The following is an 18,392-nucleotide window of genomic DNA, read 5'->3' on the forward strand; positions in this document are numbered from 1 at the left end:
AGCAGACTGATGCTAATGAAGATATTCTAGCAATATTAAGTGCGAGAATACTTTAGTGGAATGCATGGAAAGATTCCGCAACTGAATGTGCTACTTTGCTCTCAAGTCTAAAAAGTTAAGTATATCTTAGTTTAACCAGACCACTGAGCTGATTAACAGCTCTCCTAGGGCTGGCCCGAAGGATTAGACTTATTTTACGTGGCTAAGAACCAACTGGTTACCTAGCAACGGGACCTACAGCTTATTGTGGAATCCGAACCACATTACAGCGAGAAATGAATTTCTATCACCAGAAATAAATTCCTCTAATTCTTCGTTGGCCGGTCGGAGAACAGAACGCGGGGCCAGCAGAGCTCAAGTCGAAAAGTTATCACTGATATAAGCAACCTGGCATGGCATAGAGAATAGAATTTAGGCCCAAGGCCAAGCGCTGGGACCAATGAGGTCACTCAGCGGAAACTAGGTAGAAAGGTTTGAAAGGCGTAACAGAAGGAAAACCTCGCAGCTGCACTATGCAACAGTTGATAGGAGTGGGTGGAAAGAAAGATATAAGAACATGAACGGAGGTACTGTAAAAGGAATGAAAGGGGTTGTAGCTAGGGGTCGAAGGGACGCTGCAAAGAACCTTGAGTAATGCCTACAGTGCACCGAGTGAGGTACACTGACAGCACTACCCCCCTACGGGGATATGCGACTTGGAGAGCAAAATATCAGAAAGTGGGGGTGTTTAACTTAGTGCGGCAGCTGTTTAAATTAATGGAAGTTAATTAACTTGAGCGGAAATTATCCAAGTTACATACATGTGCCCACACCAAGGTCAGGGTACTTGACCTAGATCAAGAGAAGTATCAAGTACACAGAGAGAAGGAGCAAAAATCTGAAAATCTTGGTTGAACTGAATTGAATATAGAGTTTAGGCCAAAAGTCCAGCACGGGGACCTATGAGGTCATTCAGCGGTAGAAAGGAAATTGAGAGTAGGTAGGTCTGAAAGATGTAACAGGAGGAAAACCTCGCAGTTGCACTATGAAATAACTGTTATCAGAGGGAGGATAACAAGGTGGAAGACAGATAATATGAATGGGGGTACAGTAAAAGAATGAAAGGGGTTGCAGCTAGGGGCCGAAGGGACGCTGCTGCAAAGAACCTTTAGTAATGCCTACAGTGCGCCGCGTGAGGTGCACTGGCGGCACTAACCCCCTACGGCGACGAAAATCTTGAAGATCTTTTGCGAATCTTGCAAATGGTTGATGATGAAAATTCAACGTAATAAAATAACCAAGTGAAAAAAATTGAGACATTTAAAAAGGAAACGTTGCATAACCCTCAGGTAACATGAAGAAAAGGAAGAAAAAAACGACAGAAAAGAGAAAATAATGCGTAATAAATTACTAAATCTACTTAAATGTACTGGATAGGTATAATCAGAGAAGTAATACCGATGACAATTACTTGCAATTATCTTCTCATCGTACAAGCAACAGAAAACTCGGCATATTTATGGTATAATTACAAACCTATGGAACAGATAATTGAGGATAATTCCACGCCGACGTCAGGGAACGATATGATAATTATCATCAACTGCTAATTTTCTCTGTCATCCAGCGACTCCCTGCTTCGTATCGCATGAAACATTATAAGAGTAGTAAGAGTAGCGGGTATGAGAGCGCATGCGCCTGTGCGCTCACTTTATGCAAAACAAGCTGTCTAGACAGCTTGAGGCCGTTATGGGTCCTCCCACTGTACGTTGTGATTTTTTGTTATGCCACCGATAACTTCTGGTCGACGCCATGTTCATTTATTTTCATTATGTCTTATGATGGCATGCCACTGTGTGCTCCTCTCTCTGTGCCATCATAGGATCCTAATGCTTTCTTCCTGAAGGATCTGTGCGCTAATTAGGGCCCTTCTCCTATACTGGATCCTTTCAATTGTTCCTCTTTATTTCATTCTTCTTAATACAACCTTCTCCTCCTCCTCCTCCTCCTCCTCCTCCCCCCACCCCTATCCCCTGACTCTTCCTTTCCTCATTCCAAATGTTCATTCTCCTCTGCTTAATGACACAAGCTCCTAGACACAGAATAATCAAGAAACATGACACAAAGAAGTATACCCTATTGATCTCCTTACCACACAGTGTGCATGTACGCCGTGTGTGTTTGTTTGTTTGCATATGAGTGTGCAATGGATAATACCTTACCTAAGCACCCTCAGTCCATCGTAGATCTGGGAACGTGTCGGATTACAAGAGCAACCACCGGCTTTCTTCAATAAGGAAAAGAAGATTTTATCAGGTGACTTATGTAAATTTGACGTAGTAGTGTGTGTGTGTGTGTGTGTGTGTGTGTGTGTGTGTGTGTGTGTGTGTGTGTGTGTGTGTGCGTGCGTGTGTGTGTTGCCACTTACAAAACTCTCGCCATTCGATCAGTTCATTCGGTTTCAGAGAATTTCAGCTGAAATAAGGAATGCCTAGTTTACCCGAGTTACCTTTTAAGGTCCAGTAATTAGGTTTAAAATGTGCGTGAAGTCGAATATTTGGAATTGCTGCTGACTCTTCTTTCTTTCAGTATATTTTACTAACAAATTAGACCACGATAATCAATGTAATGCCGGATATAATACGAAAATCGGAGAAAAATTCAATACTGCTTGATAAAGCAATTATGAACATTAATCGTAAGATCAGCTGAATTTGAGACATTGTAGTACCTGGTTTGGTGAGGCTCAAATACTGTATATCCTTGATACAGACCACAGAAAAAGCAGTGAAAAATAATCTCATATTCCAGTGACAACATTTATTTATGTATATAGTGTGTGTGTGTGTGTGTGTGTGTGTGTGTGTGTGTGTGTGTGTGTGTGTGTGTGTGTGTGTGGGTCGCAAATGCGCTGTTCCTTCCCCTCCCCGAAAAAAACTGCAAACCCGTTGCCTAAAAGCTTACAGGATTCAAGTATACCACTTTGAGAACTGTGCTAGAAATATGCAAGTAGCGGCGATGCTAGTTTAAAGAATATTCTAACCTTCCTCTGTTCAGGAATCATATCCGCTGACCCCAAAACCCTAGGCGAATCTGACACCCACCCGTCTAAAAGCTTTCCCCTCACTTTCCAACTTCAACCTGACAATGTGTCTTAACTTTTCAAAAGACACCATCAGTCCCACTCGTTCGCTCTCTTTCTCTCCCATTCTCTCAAAATATCTCTAAGGCTTTCACATCTTTCTCTTCCATTCTCTCCGCAGGTCAGCACTATCTCTGCAAACAACGATCGATATTTTAATCCGTTCTAACACATTCCCCAATCCTTTCTACAGCATATAACCTACGCACTTTAGACCACGTCCTATTTCGCATTAACTGCTAAAACATTTACTGGCATTTTTTCTTTGTATCATAACACTCCTTCGCCAGCCTTTGCGATTGCTTCTCACCATCATTAACTCCAGTGTCAACCCAGGAACCTTTTTCACATTATTCAAGCCCATGCTTAGGGTCCAATTTCCCCACTTTCTGCTTGTACTTTCCACCTGTCTAACTCGTCCTATTTTCACCCAGCTGTCCAACGTCTTTCATATTACCTTACTCTACTGTTCAACCTTCATTCATAGCCAAACCCTTATAAGAGTCCAGAAAGTGACCCAGTGGTCTCTTTAAACTTCGGTGTAGGTAGTAGTAGTAGTAGTAGTAGTAGTAGTAGTAGTAGTAGTAGTAATGATAATAATGATGATAATAATCATCATCATCATCATAAAAATAATCATAATAATAAAAAATTTATATAGTTCATCAATACAATACTTTCTCCACAATCCTTCATGACAAAGTGGTAATTATCCATTGCTCTGTCTACCATTAGCTTAAAGAAAACTCTCGTAGCCCCATATATAATATTAGTGCTTAAGCGTTCATTTGTATTATTGTTACCATAATTATCGCCGATTATCGTCCCCATTCTGTTCTCCCTCTAACATTACCCAGCCTTGCCTCTATTCCGTATAAAATGCGCGAGGTCCCTCATTATAAGAATGACCTATACTTTTGCGTATGTGTACAGGAATGTGAAATTGTTATACAAACATTGTCCATCAAATGAGCGAGTCATTAATTTGATTAATCGCCCTTTTTACGGCCAGTGGGAGACAAACAACAAGAAAAATAAAAAAAAAAAAAGGGAGAGATGGTTACTAATTGAAAGGTCAAAGATCGATTCCCACAGAGAGAAAACGTGTGAAACTTAGACGGGAAAAATTGCAAGAAAGTGCAAAAGCATTACGAGGTTGACTTACTCTTTATATATAGAATGGATGAATAGTAGAGAAATTCACCTAAAAAATAGTGAAAATTAATATTGAAGGCAAAGGAAAGGCAGTTAATCGAAAAAAATATATTTACCGATTAGTGAAAGTAATAATTACCGAATTCATGGTAACTAAGTAAAACTATACAGACCATAAACGTCTGTAACAAATGCACTGCAATAAATGCAAAGAAATAAATAACTAAAAATATTAAGATAAAAAAAAACGAATCTTTAATAAAGACACAAGAAACACGCAACAGCGTAATTATAATGTACCTAACAAACATTCTCGATTTTTTTCTTTATTAACAACAGAACATTGACGCATTCACTTCCACGATTAATATTTATCCGCAAACACTGACCAATTACGCACGGAGAAACACTTACGCTAGACATGACCTAACAACGGAAAGAGCCCCTCGCTAAAAAGTGACAATCATCTAAGTAAGTCCCTCTCATGTCATCTAAGTTTCTTTCAGGTCATCTATGTCCCTCTCAGGTCATCTAAGTAAGTCCCCCTCAGGTCATCCAAGTAATTCCCTTTCTGGTCATGTAAGTAAGTCCCTCTCAGGTCATCTAATTAATTCCCTTTCAGTTCATCTAATTAATTCCCTCTCAGGTCATCTAATTAATTCCCTCTCAGGTCATCTAATTAATTCCCTCTCAGGTCATCTAATTAATTCCCTCTCAGGTCATCTAATTAATTCCCTCTCAGGTCATCTAAGTAAGTCCCTCTCAGGTCATCTAAGCAATTTCCTCTCAGGTCATCTAAGCAATTCCCTCTCAGGTCATCTAAGCAATTCCCTCTCAGGTCATCTAAGTAATTCCCTCTCAGGTCATCTAAGTAATTCCCTTTCAGATCATCTAAGTGAGTCCCTCTCGGGTCATCTAAGTAATTCCCTCTCAGGTCATCTAAGTAATTCCCTCTCAGGTCATCTAAGTAATTCCCTCTCAGGTCATCTAAGTAAGTCCCTCTCAGGTCATCTAAGTAAGTCCCTCTCAAGCATCTCCCTTTCAGATCATCTAATTCCCTCTCAGGTCATCTAAGTAATTCCCTTTCAGATCATCTGAGTAATTCCCTTTCAGGTCACCTAAGTAAGTTCCTCTCAATCCCTCTCAGGTCATCTAAGTAATATACATTCAGGTCATGTAAGTAATTCCCACTCAGGTCACCTAAGTAATTCCCTCTCAGATCATCTAGGTTAAGTCCCTCTCTGGTCATACGTAATTCCCTCATCCCCTCTCAAGTATTCTAAGTAATTCACATGTAAGTAAGTCTCCCCCGGGTCATCGAAGAATTCCCTCTCAGGTCATCTAAGAAACTCATATTCAGGGCATCTAAGTAATTCCCTTTCAGATCATCTAAGTAATTCCCTCTCAGGTCATGTAAGCAAGTTCCTCTCAAGTCATATCCCTTTCTGACCATCTAATTCCCTCTCAGGTCATCTAAGTAATTCCTTTTCAGATCATCTGAGTAATTCCCTCTCAGGTCATCTAAGTAAGTCCCTCTCAGTCCCTCTCAGGTCATCTAAGTAAGTCCCTCTCAGGTCATCTAAGTAACTCACATTCAGGTCATCTAAGAAACTCACATTCAGGGCATCGAAGTAATTCCCTCTCAGGTCATCTAAGTAATTCCCTCTCAGGTCGCTAAGTAATTCCCTCTCAGGTCGCTAAGTAATTCCTTCTTAGACGATTAATAAACGTGTTGACCTACAGTAGGTAATGAAAGCTGTAAACTTTCTTTCCATAGTTAAAGATAGCGTTAACCGATTCTCCTTCTCTTCATGATGCTTTAAATAGCCCATCACTTTCTCGCTAAAGAAAAATATGATAGATACATTTCCCTACGTCATTTGTCAAATCGTTCGTTTCCTCCACTTGTTTGTGATATTGGTTTCCTGATCTCGTTCAAGAGTATTCTGGTTTATTTGCTTGTGTGTTTGCGCATGTGTGAGGGCGTGAATGAGCAATTACTGATTTAGTGTTGTAATGAATCTATATTGATCAGGAATGACAGGCTCAAATATTTGTGCTCTGGTGAATTTCATTTTTCCAAGATTTTTACAGAATCGATTATACAAATTAAATTGTAACAATCCTTTATGCAGCTTGCAAATGTTACTATGGTTTTTAACTATTGTATACTTTCAAATCAATTTGTATTCCACTGAAAGTTTAATAAGGTAACTGTAACGTTATAAGAATCAAATCTTTTAACTTTGAAGCAACATTCCAACTGCTTAAGATTTCTTAAATACCAAAAAAAAATTTATCACTTTGCACATAAGTCTTTCGAAATTTCTCATTCTTTCTTTCGCGCAAAGATGAAACTTTTGGGGGAAAAAGTCCAGCCCACAGTGAGTCAAGATGATAGCAAAAGGGACAAGGTAAGTCACCCAGTCTCTCATTCAGAGCGATGCACATTGAAAACAATGAAGGTGGAACATAATCTTAACAATCCCTAATATTTCAGCTCATTCCTGTATCGCTATTTCTAATTTACTATTTTCTTATGTTTTCAAATCTACATTTTCATCAGATACGTTCTAGAATACCTTTATCTTTCAAAGAAATTTCAAGCCTTAGACCTTCTTACGTTTTAGGAGTGCACATTTCATTAAAATCATTAAAATTGCTTTGACGAGTTATAGTAAATATTGCTGAGAAATATTACCGAGTCTCAATACTTATAGAGTCATAAACGTCCAAAGAACGAATAGACACTTGAACCAATTTAATATTTTTAAGAATTTAACTGCCACCAAAAAAGTCAAAGATTCCCAGGATACAAGATGCAAAGCTGGAATAAATATATTAATTTATTTCTGCCGTTTTCAAACAGGATGAGGACCGACAGAGCTCATGTCTTCCTTGCTTGAAGGAAGGAAGAACCGAGAAGGCAAGTGAAATTATTTTGGTACTCGCATAATGGCACTCTGCACCTGTAACCTCAGCCTAAAAGCTTTGTACCTCAGTTGCCTTTCTGTAACAGCCCGTAGCTCTAACCCCTGCACCTGTAACCTCAGCCTAAAAGCTTTGTACCTCAGTTGCCTTTCTGTAACAGCCCGTAGCTCTAACCCCTGACCTTGGCCACTTCACAAAATGACAGGAATATTACCTAGTCAATTGATATCAAAATGCTTCATCCGCTTATACAATTAATGTAAGTGTTCGTTCATAAAACTTCCCTTCATTTCAGCGAAGGCCTTTAATACTATTTACCTGTGAATACGTACTCTTCACTTTGGGCAGAACAGTTTAATCGATCAACACTCACTAAAATGACTTACGTCAGCCCGCTTGACCATAGCTTGTTACGCCATAAGAACATGTCATCAAAATAAAGTGCTTTGAAGTGTGATCATATACTAACACAAACTACGCACGAAATTATTATTACATACATTTGATCAGCGAAGCAAACAGAAAATGAATACTTTCGTATAAAAATAGACATGACATGGAACAGACTGTCCTAATCAATATAATTTTCCCATCATCATAAGACTACCCGAGTTCCTTGCCAATAACCTCTGAAATCAACAAAAAGGAATAGGTCATGTACTTACTGTAGGCTACAAAGGGTCTCGTAGACAAGTCCATGATTTGTCACTTCCTGAGTGGTTTGGTTGTCAGTGACAGGTACAAGATCTGCAAAGAAAAGTGCAAATAAAACGTGAAGTCACACCAATTAAAAGCTACCCCGAAAAACAGATGGTTTAGTTCTCAGCAAAACTGATAAGTTATTAAGAAGAATGCCACGGATGTCACGAGTCAGTTTATTTTGGCTTGTACACCTATTTCTTCTTGGCGTTTTTAAAAATATCTTATAGCTTTAGCTTTTAGCTTTATATCTGTGTGAAATAAAAAGCACATTAAACTTTTTTCATTTTAACTGGCATCAGTTAATATTCGCTGTAAATGCTTCGTTAACATTTTAATCTGGACCTCCCCTAATTGGTGTTATTAAGACTATGAAATGTCACAACGTTCTTAGAATCCGATAACGAACTTCCTTAAATTTAAATTTTCCTTCTCCGAAGTTTCGCCACTTCGAAGACTTATCACCAGCAGAAGCATTCTTACCTTTAAAGGACGACATCTCAATTTCCCTGAGAGTCAGAAGTAAATAGTTTCAAACGTAGACTAGGTTGGTCCGTTAAGATGCACTGAATAAACCAAACGTACTGGAAAGGCATGTAGTAGGCCTAATGTAGTAACGTGTACACTAATAAATTCCAATCAAGAATTTCTTCACTGAAGGCGTCATTAGCAAACAACTTGAGAGAAACCCCAATATATTTCCCAAACTCCAAATACACTACCTTATACAGTAGCCGCAGGTCGGCTGATTGGCAAGACAGAGCAGGGGTTGGCAGCTGTAAACGCAAGGACCCTAGAGACAGCGAATTTTTCACTGCCAGCCCAACGGGCACTTTCGTATGCATTTTCTTTGCCTTTATTTTGTTTCGTTTCATGTTCGAACACTTCAGTGTTACGATATTTTCTAAAAATAAGGGAATTTGATTATTTATGCGAATATTTTTGTTAAATTTCTGCTTTAAAATGTGATGTATTATCTACTCGCATGTATACAATTAAATATTATATATATATATATATATATATATATATATATATATATATATATATATATATATTCTTTCCATTGCCTGGTAATTTCACTATCTCATTCAAATAAAAGTTAATGTAAGTAAATCATAATAGTTATTATTATGAAAAGTTAGTAATAATGACCCAGTCTTCTGCCATTTGTAGACCTTATTAAAATTCAGAAACCATAATAAATTGCATTAGATTTCATAAGGCTGGCATGAATACGCAGGGAGTGTGAGATTTTGAGAATTTGAGGGGGGACTGATTATTGAAACTGATTCTGAGAGGTTGCAATTAAAATGTGGCTCATGAATATTAAAAGAATGGAAATGAAACAGTTTGAATTAAATGAAAATAAATCTGACGGCCTGGTTGCAGCAAAATTTATGGACTTAAGGGGTTGGGGAAGGGGGAGGGAGGGTGGGAAGGGGGATATTCGACTTACAGCGTCTATGGTACTACAATCAGTGCGTCCAGCTCGTTAAGTGACCGTGAGCGGTATTTGAAAACCTTTGAAAAAGACTTCTTATACAGTGGTACAGAATAAACTAACACGAGAAGCTTTATTTGAGGCGTAGCCCTACAGAGAAATAAAGATAATCAAGTAAACAAAGACCAAACAAAAACGCTAATCCGCAGGACTTCACCCTGAGGCGGACGTTCGCCGACACGGTGGAGCTCATTTGCGAGGAGTCGACTGCCCACGGAATAGCGCACATCTGGCACAACCGCTTCAACTACCTCGGTCTGTTCTGGTTCTTCGTGGTTGTCATTCTTTTCATCTTCACGGGGAAATCTGTCGTCGAGGTGATTCTCCACTTTCAGACTAGAGAGATCAAATCGCAAGTATGTTATTTATCTGGTTATTCATACGAATGCTGAAATAATATGTGTAGTAATTACAGCAAGAAATGTTAGGCTACAATGTTTGTAAGTCGACACTTTAATTTTATGGTCTACACAAATTTTCTTTGCTTTAATGTTTCTTTATCTTGCAATATATATATATATATATATATATATATATATATATAGAGAGAGAGAGAGAGAGAGAGAGAGAGAGAGAGAGAGAGAGAGAGAGAGAGAGAGAGAGAGACGGTCATAAATCACTTAATTTTTTCCACAGACAACATCGTTAATGTCTCGCGAAGGCCTTCAAGTTCCCTCCATTGCCCTATGCAACAGGGCTTACTTCTCAAGAAGGAAGCTGAAAGGTAACATAGATATATAATTAAGATTATGCTGTTATCTTAGAGTCCAATTTCCTTTAAATCAATAAATACTGGAAAATTTTGACCACAAAATAATTCTTGCTGATATTTTCAATTTTCAAAAGTAATTTCATGGAAAAATGTGCCCTGAGAAAAATAAATACTTGCTTCTTCACACTTTCTGGATACGCTTGTCACTACAAAGCCTAAGGTCCAAATGGGAAGAATATGAAGTGGTTCTGACGCCCGTGGCTAGATTCGCTAATCCTACCCGTGGTCAGGTGGGTAATGTGACCTCGTTCTGATAATCCGGATGCGGGTCCGAATCCTGCTACGGACGTCATAATTACTTCATATTCGTTCCATTTGGATCTCAGGCTTTGTAGTAATGAGCGTATCCAAAAGGTGTGAAGAATTAGAGTAGCTAAGGGGGCGTTGTGGTTATTACAGTTGCATTTGGATGTTAGGCTTTGCTGTCACGAGCGTATCCAAAAGTGTAAAGAAATCGAGAAGTTAAGAGGGAATTGTAGTTATTGCAAAAGCATATGTGTCCGGTAAAAAGTGACCAATAGATTCTATAGTGTTTGATCAACGTAAACACCATTCACTCTTTGTAACCATCAGCTCTCAACATAAGCAGCGCCCTCACCAATTACCTCTACGGGATCACTGGCACAATAACGGCAGTCAGCCAGGAATTTCTCAAGACAAAGCAGAGCAAAAGGTACTTGACAGAGACTCATGCAGAGCTGATGGCGATCTTGAAGGAAAACAACTTCACCTTCAGGGAACTAGTGGATGCACTGTCCTATGAGTAGGTGTCTGTTCCATATCTATTTTAATTGCGTGCTAAATTTAAACTGGTTTGGTTGTTTCTAATTGTATGACGTGGTTTGCCCGAGCAAAGACCTCGTCAACTTCTGCTGCAGGAGGTTTTTATATTTTAATTATCTGCCAAAATTGAACTCAGTGACCTGTTTCCAAAAGTACGATATGGCCTTATCAAATTCCGCTGGAGGTTTGCTGATTTAAGTGTAGGAATTATATAACCTCATTGTATTGAGTTGTTTATAATTTCCTTCCAATATGATTCTGAACGGCACCAACCGAGGAACAAGGAATTTGGCAGAGCTAATTTGACGGGAGATTAAGTAGCAGGAACTGACTGAGTTTCAGCAAGGCCACCTTGGCCTTGAAGGGATTACATTTTATATGCAATCACGTTAAATTGTTTGTGCTGTTCCAATATTAAGCTAATCTAGGGTACTCTACGGGAAATAATAGAGTGGATTTACTTGAGCTTGAGTCCTCAAGGGCGCCTGTAATTCTAAAAAATGTCCTAGAAGCCACTGTTAACTGAAACTAAGCAAGCGTATACACACACACACACACACACACACACACAACACACCACACCACACACACGTGCTAACGGAACTTGAACGGTATTATTAGCCCTACTTCCCCACAAAAACATTAATGGATTGTTTTACAATCTAACATAAGATTACAGAAATCAAAGTTCATAAAAATATGTCTGATCTGAGCTGATCCGTAGTAGAGACTATTGACATAAAAAGACTATTAACACTTTCAAAATCAACCTTAAAAGACTATTAACGGTCATTCAAAATAAACCTGAAAAGATTACTAACAATAATTCAAAATAAACCTGAAAAAAATTGCTAACAATTATTCAGATTAATCTTATGCTTCCATTATTTGCATTTCATTCCCAGCTGTCTAGACTTGCTGCTCATGTGTTCCGTCGCCAAGCGCAGGATGAGAAGAGAGGAGTGTTGCAAGAACATGCATTCAATCCCGACTTTCTCGGCGAAGTGTTACATCTACTTCACCAACGGCAACAATCGGCAGATGGTGGAAGGGGAGTATCTCGGGGTCTCTCTCTACCTCAGGGTCGACCCTGACGACTATCCAGGTGCTGGCAAAGAATAGATAGTAGCATCGTACGATGAAGTGAAATCCCTTAGGGCAGGGTGGGCGGGGGGAGTGCCATCAGTGCACATCACGTGCGGTGCACACTAGGCATTACTTAATGTTCTTTGCAGCGTCCCTTCGGCCCCTAACTGCAACCCCTTTCATTCCTTTATCTGTACCTCCTTTCATATTCTTCCTTCCATCTTCTTCTCCACCCTCTTCTAATAATTGTTTCATGGTGCAACTGCGAGGCTCTCCCTCCTGTTACACCTTTGTAACCTGTTACTCTCAATTTTCCTTTCAGCGCTGAATGACCTCATAGGTCCCAGTGCATGGCCTTCTGCCTAAATTCTAAGCTATACTGTATATCAGTTAGTCAATTTTGCTACTACATATAGGCGATTTCTGATAGGGTTAGCTTTATGATGCCTTCATTTTCCCCTTTTTTTCTTTTCCTTTTGCAATACTGTTAGGCAGGGGTCTCCAAATTATGGCCCGGGGCCCATATCCAGTCCGCTCCAGATATTCAAAAACCGTCTAAATCCCAGTTTTAACGCATTAATGTGGTTGCATAGAAATAAAGGCAGATACATTTTTTGGTTTACCTTGATTAGTGCCAAGTTTTGTTTTGAATATCTTCCATCTGTTTTACTTTAGTTTGAAATAATTGAACATATGAAACAATTTTTTTTTTTTTTTTTTTTTGCTGTTGCCCGCAGAGATCTGCAAAACGTATAATGTGGACCTTATACTAAAACGTTTGGAGATCAATTCTGTAAGGGACTGGGATAAACACCAAGGCCCCGTTTAAACTGTCAATCATTTCTGATATACTTGCTACGTTAGTTATTGCATAACCGATTGAATGTCCTCTGTAATTGCGTATTAGCGAGAAATTGCAAGATGAGAAATGGTATCGTTCCACGACCCTTGCTTTGCTTAGATATGCCATTTTCAATAGAATAGAACAGAATACAGAATTTAGGCCAAAGGCCAATTGCTGGGACCCATAAGGTCACTCAGAGCTGAAACGGAAAATGTCAGTAAAAAGGTTTGAAAGGTGCAGCAGGAGGAAAACTCGCAGTTGCACTATGAATCAATTTTTAGTAGAGGGTGGAAAGTAAGATGGAAGAAAGAGAATATGAACAGAGTAATGAAAGGGGTTGCAGCTAGGGGCCGAAGGGACGCTGCAAAGAACCTTACGCAATGCCTGCAGTACAGCTCATGAGGTGCACTGACGGAGCTAACCCCCTACTAGGAATCTGATTCCCTGAGTTCCAAGCACCCATCAGTGAGAGGACATAACGTACTGTGTCACGCATGTCTCCTGTAAAACACCAATTTAATGTTATATAAGGAAAAATATTTAAGACAAGATAAGGAAACATTTTGGGTGAAAGTTAGATTACCGAAAAGAAAGGAAATGAGAAGATACTTCAGAATCACGCAAGGTTGTAGGATTGCCATTAGAGATAGCGCTCTGGTTGTCAGCCAGTGGATGATAATGAAAATCCACAGTTGTATATATGGGCACAGCTGCGTTTTTCAAAATACAAAAATGATTAAAAATGGCCCCCTACTAGGGCCATTTTTAATCATTTTTGTATTTTGAAAACGCAGCTGTGCCCATATATACAACTGTGGATTTTCATTATCATCCACTGGCTGACAACCAGAGCGCTATCTCTAATGGCAATCCGACAACCTTGCGTGATTCTGAAGTATCTTCTCATTTCCTTTCTTTTCGGTAATCTAACTTTCACCCAAAATGTTTCCTTATCTTGTCTTAAATATTTTTCCTTATATAACATTAAATTGGTGTTTTACAGGAGACATGCGTGACACAGTACGTTATGTCCTCTCACTGATGGGTGCTTGGAACTCAGGGAATCAGATTCCTGAATCTGAAGGACTCTTGCCTGACTGATTCAGCCATGTCCTATTGCAATGTGGACACGATGCTATTCATTAATGAGTTATGAAAAAAAGGCATGTCTGGTATGACATGTTTGTCAGACATTGATGATCTGAAACCCCAGATCAAGGTGGCCATATTGTTTCTCCGTTTAGCAAAATGTTTGTCAGAATGCTCATTCACCGCAAAATATTTTCATTAAATCCAATTCCAGTAACAAAAATAATACACCAAGCGTTCTTTGTCCTTTTCCAGTTACAGTATTCACTAAGGTTCAGTATAGCATTTAGATACACAGCTTTGAATTGCTGAAATCTGTTAATCAATTGGTGTTAACCAGTCGCCAAAAAGTGGTATCTATGATCCTCAAAAGCCACAACTTTTAAATACTTTTTTCTTGCCTTATTTGAATGCTCAAAATGACGCAAAATGTCATTGGCACACAGTTACTCTATCTATATTCCAATTTAACGAGAGGAATGGCTTTTTAATTATGAATAAAATTTGCCTATCTTTAAATATCTCCCACGTTTCAATTCTAATTCCTTTAATCACTCACTCTTGTACTCTATAGGAAACTATTAGCGCTAGACATGTAACCTTTTTCCTGTTTATTAGTGTTGGACCCTGAGATCATGGACATGGCCCACTTCTTGAAAACTGGTCTGCAAATCTCGGTGTTCAGCAACCAGACACATCCAGCCTTTCCTTCCGTAGGACAAGGAGTGTCGATTTTGCCAAGGGTCTACACAACTGCTGAAGTCTCACTTTCCGTGGTAAGCAAAAGACAAGCTTGGATGTTCGTTCAGGCGAAAGGATTGCTCTCGTTTCACCTTTCTAAGGATAATGTATGATTGCAGAGTGAAATGTTTGTGTGAAGAGATAACATATAATTTTTTAATTTTCATATTATATGACTTACGTAATTAATTCTTGTAACCTTATCGTCTGAAAGAACATAGATACTTGACACATCCTATGTCCCAAGGGTGAGCAAGACTAATCTTATTCAAGAGCGTGGCCTGTGGGACCATTGTCGCTAATATTTTGAAAGTGACCAACAAACTCCAGGGTAAATTTACATGAGGGAACTGAGTTGCCACCCCCACCCCTTGCCCCCTGGCCTCCTCTTATAAAGGAAGCACTTTACAGCGTCACAGGGATCAATTTCTTTAGACACTGACTGAATCTGATGTATAAAACTGAATAGAAAGTTGTTTTCCATCCATTATATGATTATAAATAAATAATAGCAGCCAAGGTCCCATTTCGTTGAATCTAGTTCGGAGATCCACACCAGACCTCTTATAAACTTAAACGCTTTATCACACCTGACTCACCGCATTCAAGCAAGGGCTGTTGCCGGCATAAGCCCGCTTAATCTAAACCAACCAACTTGTCTCGCCAGCAAGCAAAACCAAATATATTCTAAAGCAACGAAACTAACCATCTAGAATACTATTGATGTCCCATTTTTGGCGATTTCGAACCAAATTATTGACGAACGTCACTTTCTTAATAATCCACTTTTTATTCAAGCTACTGAGCGGTCATACAGTAGTTATTAGCTTTCCACAAACATCCATACTACTGCAACACTTTCTGAGAATCAGGTGCTAAGAGTTTTAAGAAAAGAATAGAACCAGATGGTGCCTAAGAATATATGAAATATTTTTTTTTTATGGATGTACCGATACTTTTATGGTGAAAGAATATCCGCGTATGGAGGTAGTGACGTCACTTTATATTAAAAAATATTAGGAAAAGAAGGTAGTACAGTGCTTTTATATTCAAGAATGTCAAGAATAAGAAGACGGTGACGATATCTCTATATTTAGGAATGTTACAGCATTCAGAAATATCAGAGTACGAGGAAAGCGAACTGACCTATAGTCAAGAATATTAACAGTAAGAAGTCAGTGACTTTATATTTTCGAGACTATTAAGATTAAGGAAGTGGCTGTACTTATGTATTCAAGAATATCAGAGTATTCGTGAATAACTGAGTAAGAAAACATAATAATCCTACTATCTACAGCATTCAAGTATTCAGGAATATCAGAGTAAGAAGGCAGTAACTGCACTTCACTATTCAATAACATTAAGACTCGACGCTTTCCCCAGGTGAACGTTGAAGGTAAAAAGACGATCTTTGACTGGAAGGAAAAGGAATGCGCTCCCCCAAGCACCATCAGCTACAAAGGGGACCCGGACCTCTTCTACAGGATGCAGCCTAACTGTCAGTTTCACTCAATCCGCACCTGTTTTCTTGCTGAGCGTAACTGTTCGCATTACGCACTGGATAACAATCCAGGAGGTAAGAGCATTTAGTCATGCCAAGAGAAAGTTTTGTGCGTATGAGAGAGAGAGAGAGAGAGAGAGAGAGAGAGAGAGAGAGAGAGACTATTTCGCGTTGAGATCATTTTGCTGAATTCTTTGGTGTCAGTCTAATTATGCTGAATATGTCGATAATTATGTCTATAGACAGAAACGAAAAATTTTTGGAATATCATTGGTGAATCCATACAAAAATCCTATTTAACTCCTACTCCAAAAAAAATTTTTTTTTTTTTTGGCAAGTTTCCACAGAGTAAAATACCATAATTAAGGGAAGAGAAAGGTTAAGAAAATAACAAAGGGGAAATATATGGAGATGAATCAAGGTATTTGCTTACAAGAACAGCCATGAAAGTGAGAGAAGTTATGGGAACGGCGCCAACCAAGGAGCTGGCGTGTTTTTACTTGTAATTTTCGAACGTCACTGACTTTATTCATCAACGCTGTATGCTTATTTCGGGACGTCCCTTTTCACGTATGCCTCGAAACCTGCTGTGAATTATACTTTTATGCCGCTTGCAGAAGCACCAGAAAACAAATGATTCTTTGGACATAAAATAAAATCAGTATATATATATATATATATATATATATATATATATATATATATATATATATATATATATATATATATATATATATAATGATTTTGCTGACATTTCCTCAGCTAGGCTAAGTATTTTTTGTCCTCCCTACAAATATTTTCTCTTAATCTAAGTTTTAATTCCCAGAAGAAAAAACGGTGAAGTGGGCGGTACATCTTCGACGAAGTTACTCTTGACAGATCTGAAAGTTAATCTAGATCCATAACAGCAACTTCCTATATCTCATCCTCTTATTTTCAAGCGAAAAACCAACGGTCCAAGATTCCTGCCTCATAATCTCCAACATTCTCCTTGCATTTTAATAAATTTTAATACATTTTATTAATTTTTTTTTCTTTTTAATGGGAGATCTCTTCTTTCTGTATATCCCATTACCTTCTGTTACTTCTTCCTAATGAACACCATATTCTTTGGAAGCTTGAATTTCAAGTCAATGGCCCCTGTGGGCTTGTTTCATAAGAATAGGGTTCATCTTATGAATAATAATAATAATAATAATAATAATAATAATAATAATAATAATAATAATAATAATAATAATAATAATAATAATAACAACATTTTCAGACTTGTTTCCCCCCTGCTCCATGGAGGAACTCCAAAATTTCTACGCCCCAGCAGCTCAAAGCATCGCCATCGAGCAAATTGTTACTGATGCTACTTCCGATCAAAATCAGCGCCAAATCTTAGGCTGCTTGAAGTCAGGTAAAATAACTCTCATACGTCCGTCAAAATTTTTCAAGGGGGTGCTAAAATAGCAACTGAATGATTGCAGTAGCAGACCAATTGTTTGGGATAGAGTAGAACAGAAAATACAATTTAGGCCGAAGGTCAAGTACCGGGACCTATGAGGTCATTCAGCGTTGAAAGGAAAATTGCTAGTAAAAGTTAACAAAGGGTAACAGGAGGAAAATCTCACAGTTGCACTGAGAAGACAATTGTTGGAAGAGGGTGGATAGTGAGATAGAAGAAAGAATATGAACGGAGGTTCAGTAATAGGAATGAAAGGGGTTGTAGCTAAGAGCCGAAGGGGCGCTGCAAAGAACCTTAAGTAGTACCTACAGTGCACCGCGCGTGAGGGGCACTGACGGCACTGCCCCCTACGACCAATTGTTTGAGATTCACTGCGTAGGAGGGCAGTGCCGTCAGTGCAACTTTCGTCATGCAGAGTAGGCAGTACTAAAGGTTTTTTCAGAGTCCCTTCGGCCCCTAGTTGCACCCACTTTTAAGCCTTTTACTTTGCCTCCATTCAAGGGGAACCTTAACCCACATGATCCGAAGATTCACTAAGGATCAAATATATCTTTAAATAAGATCTCAATTTTCTGTGATAATTCAGTAAAATTTCTGGACATTCATCCTAAATCCTGAGGCAATCAACTAGCTTCCTTAAATGTTGTCAAATCTCTAAGATGCGTCAAATGTCTTAAATATGCAGTGAAATTCTTAAAATATTAATTAAATTC

At 38.7% G+C, this 18,392-nt stretch overlaps 1 protein-coding gene and 1 long non-coding RNA gene across 3 annotated transcripts in view; one reads left to right on the plus strand and one right to left on the minus strand.

Moving 5' to 3' along the window:
- LOC136845236 (uncharacterized) overlaps positions 1 to 18,392 on the minus strand; it is a 105,085-nt gene that overhangs the window by 75,242 nt on the left and 11,451 nt on the right. Inside the window, exons 1-2 of one of the 2 annotated variants that reach the window (XR_010855121.1) lie at positions 8,390 to 8,641; positions 7,873 to 7,954 (exon numbers count right to left, since the gene is read on the minus strand). This is a non-coding gene — a long non-coding RNA (uncharacterized lncRNA). Of the gene's footprint in view, positions 1 to 7,872; positions 7,955 to 8,389; positions 8,642 to 18,392 lie in introns of those variants that run through there. The other variant, XR_010855120.1, reaches the window with a different exon arrangement.
- LOC136845235 (uncharacterized) lies at positions 9,428 to 13,038 on the plus strand. Its single transcript, XM_067115323.1, has 4 exons — positions 9,428 to 9,766; positions 10,047 to 10,134; positions 10,756 to 10,945; positions 11,871 to 13,038. Exons 2-4 carry the CDS (start codon positions 10,059 to 10,061, stop codon positions 12,085 to 12,087), a joined length of 483 nt encoding a protein of 160 aa, XP_066971424.1. The 5' UTR covers positions 9,428 to 9,766; positions 10,047 to 10,058; the 3' UTR covers positions 12,088 to 13,038.

The sequence above is a fragment of the Macrobrachium rosenbergii genome, chromosome 13 (assembly GCF_040412425.1).
Source record: "Macrobrachium rosenbergii isolate ZJJX-2024 chromosome 13, ASM4041242v1, whole genome shotgun sequence".
Taxonomy (NCBI): domain Eukaryota; kingdom Metazoa; phylum Arthropoda; class Malacostraca; order Decapoda; family Palaemonidae; genus Macrobrachium; species Macrobrachium rosenbergii.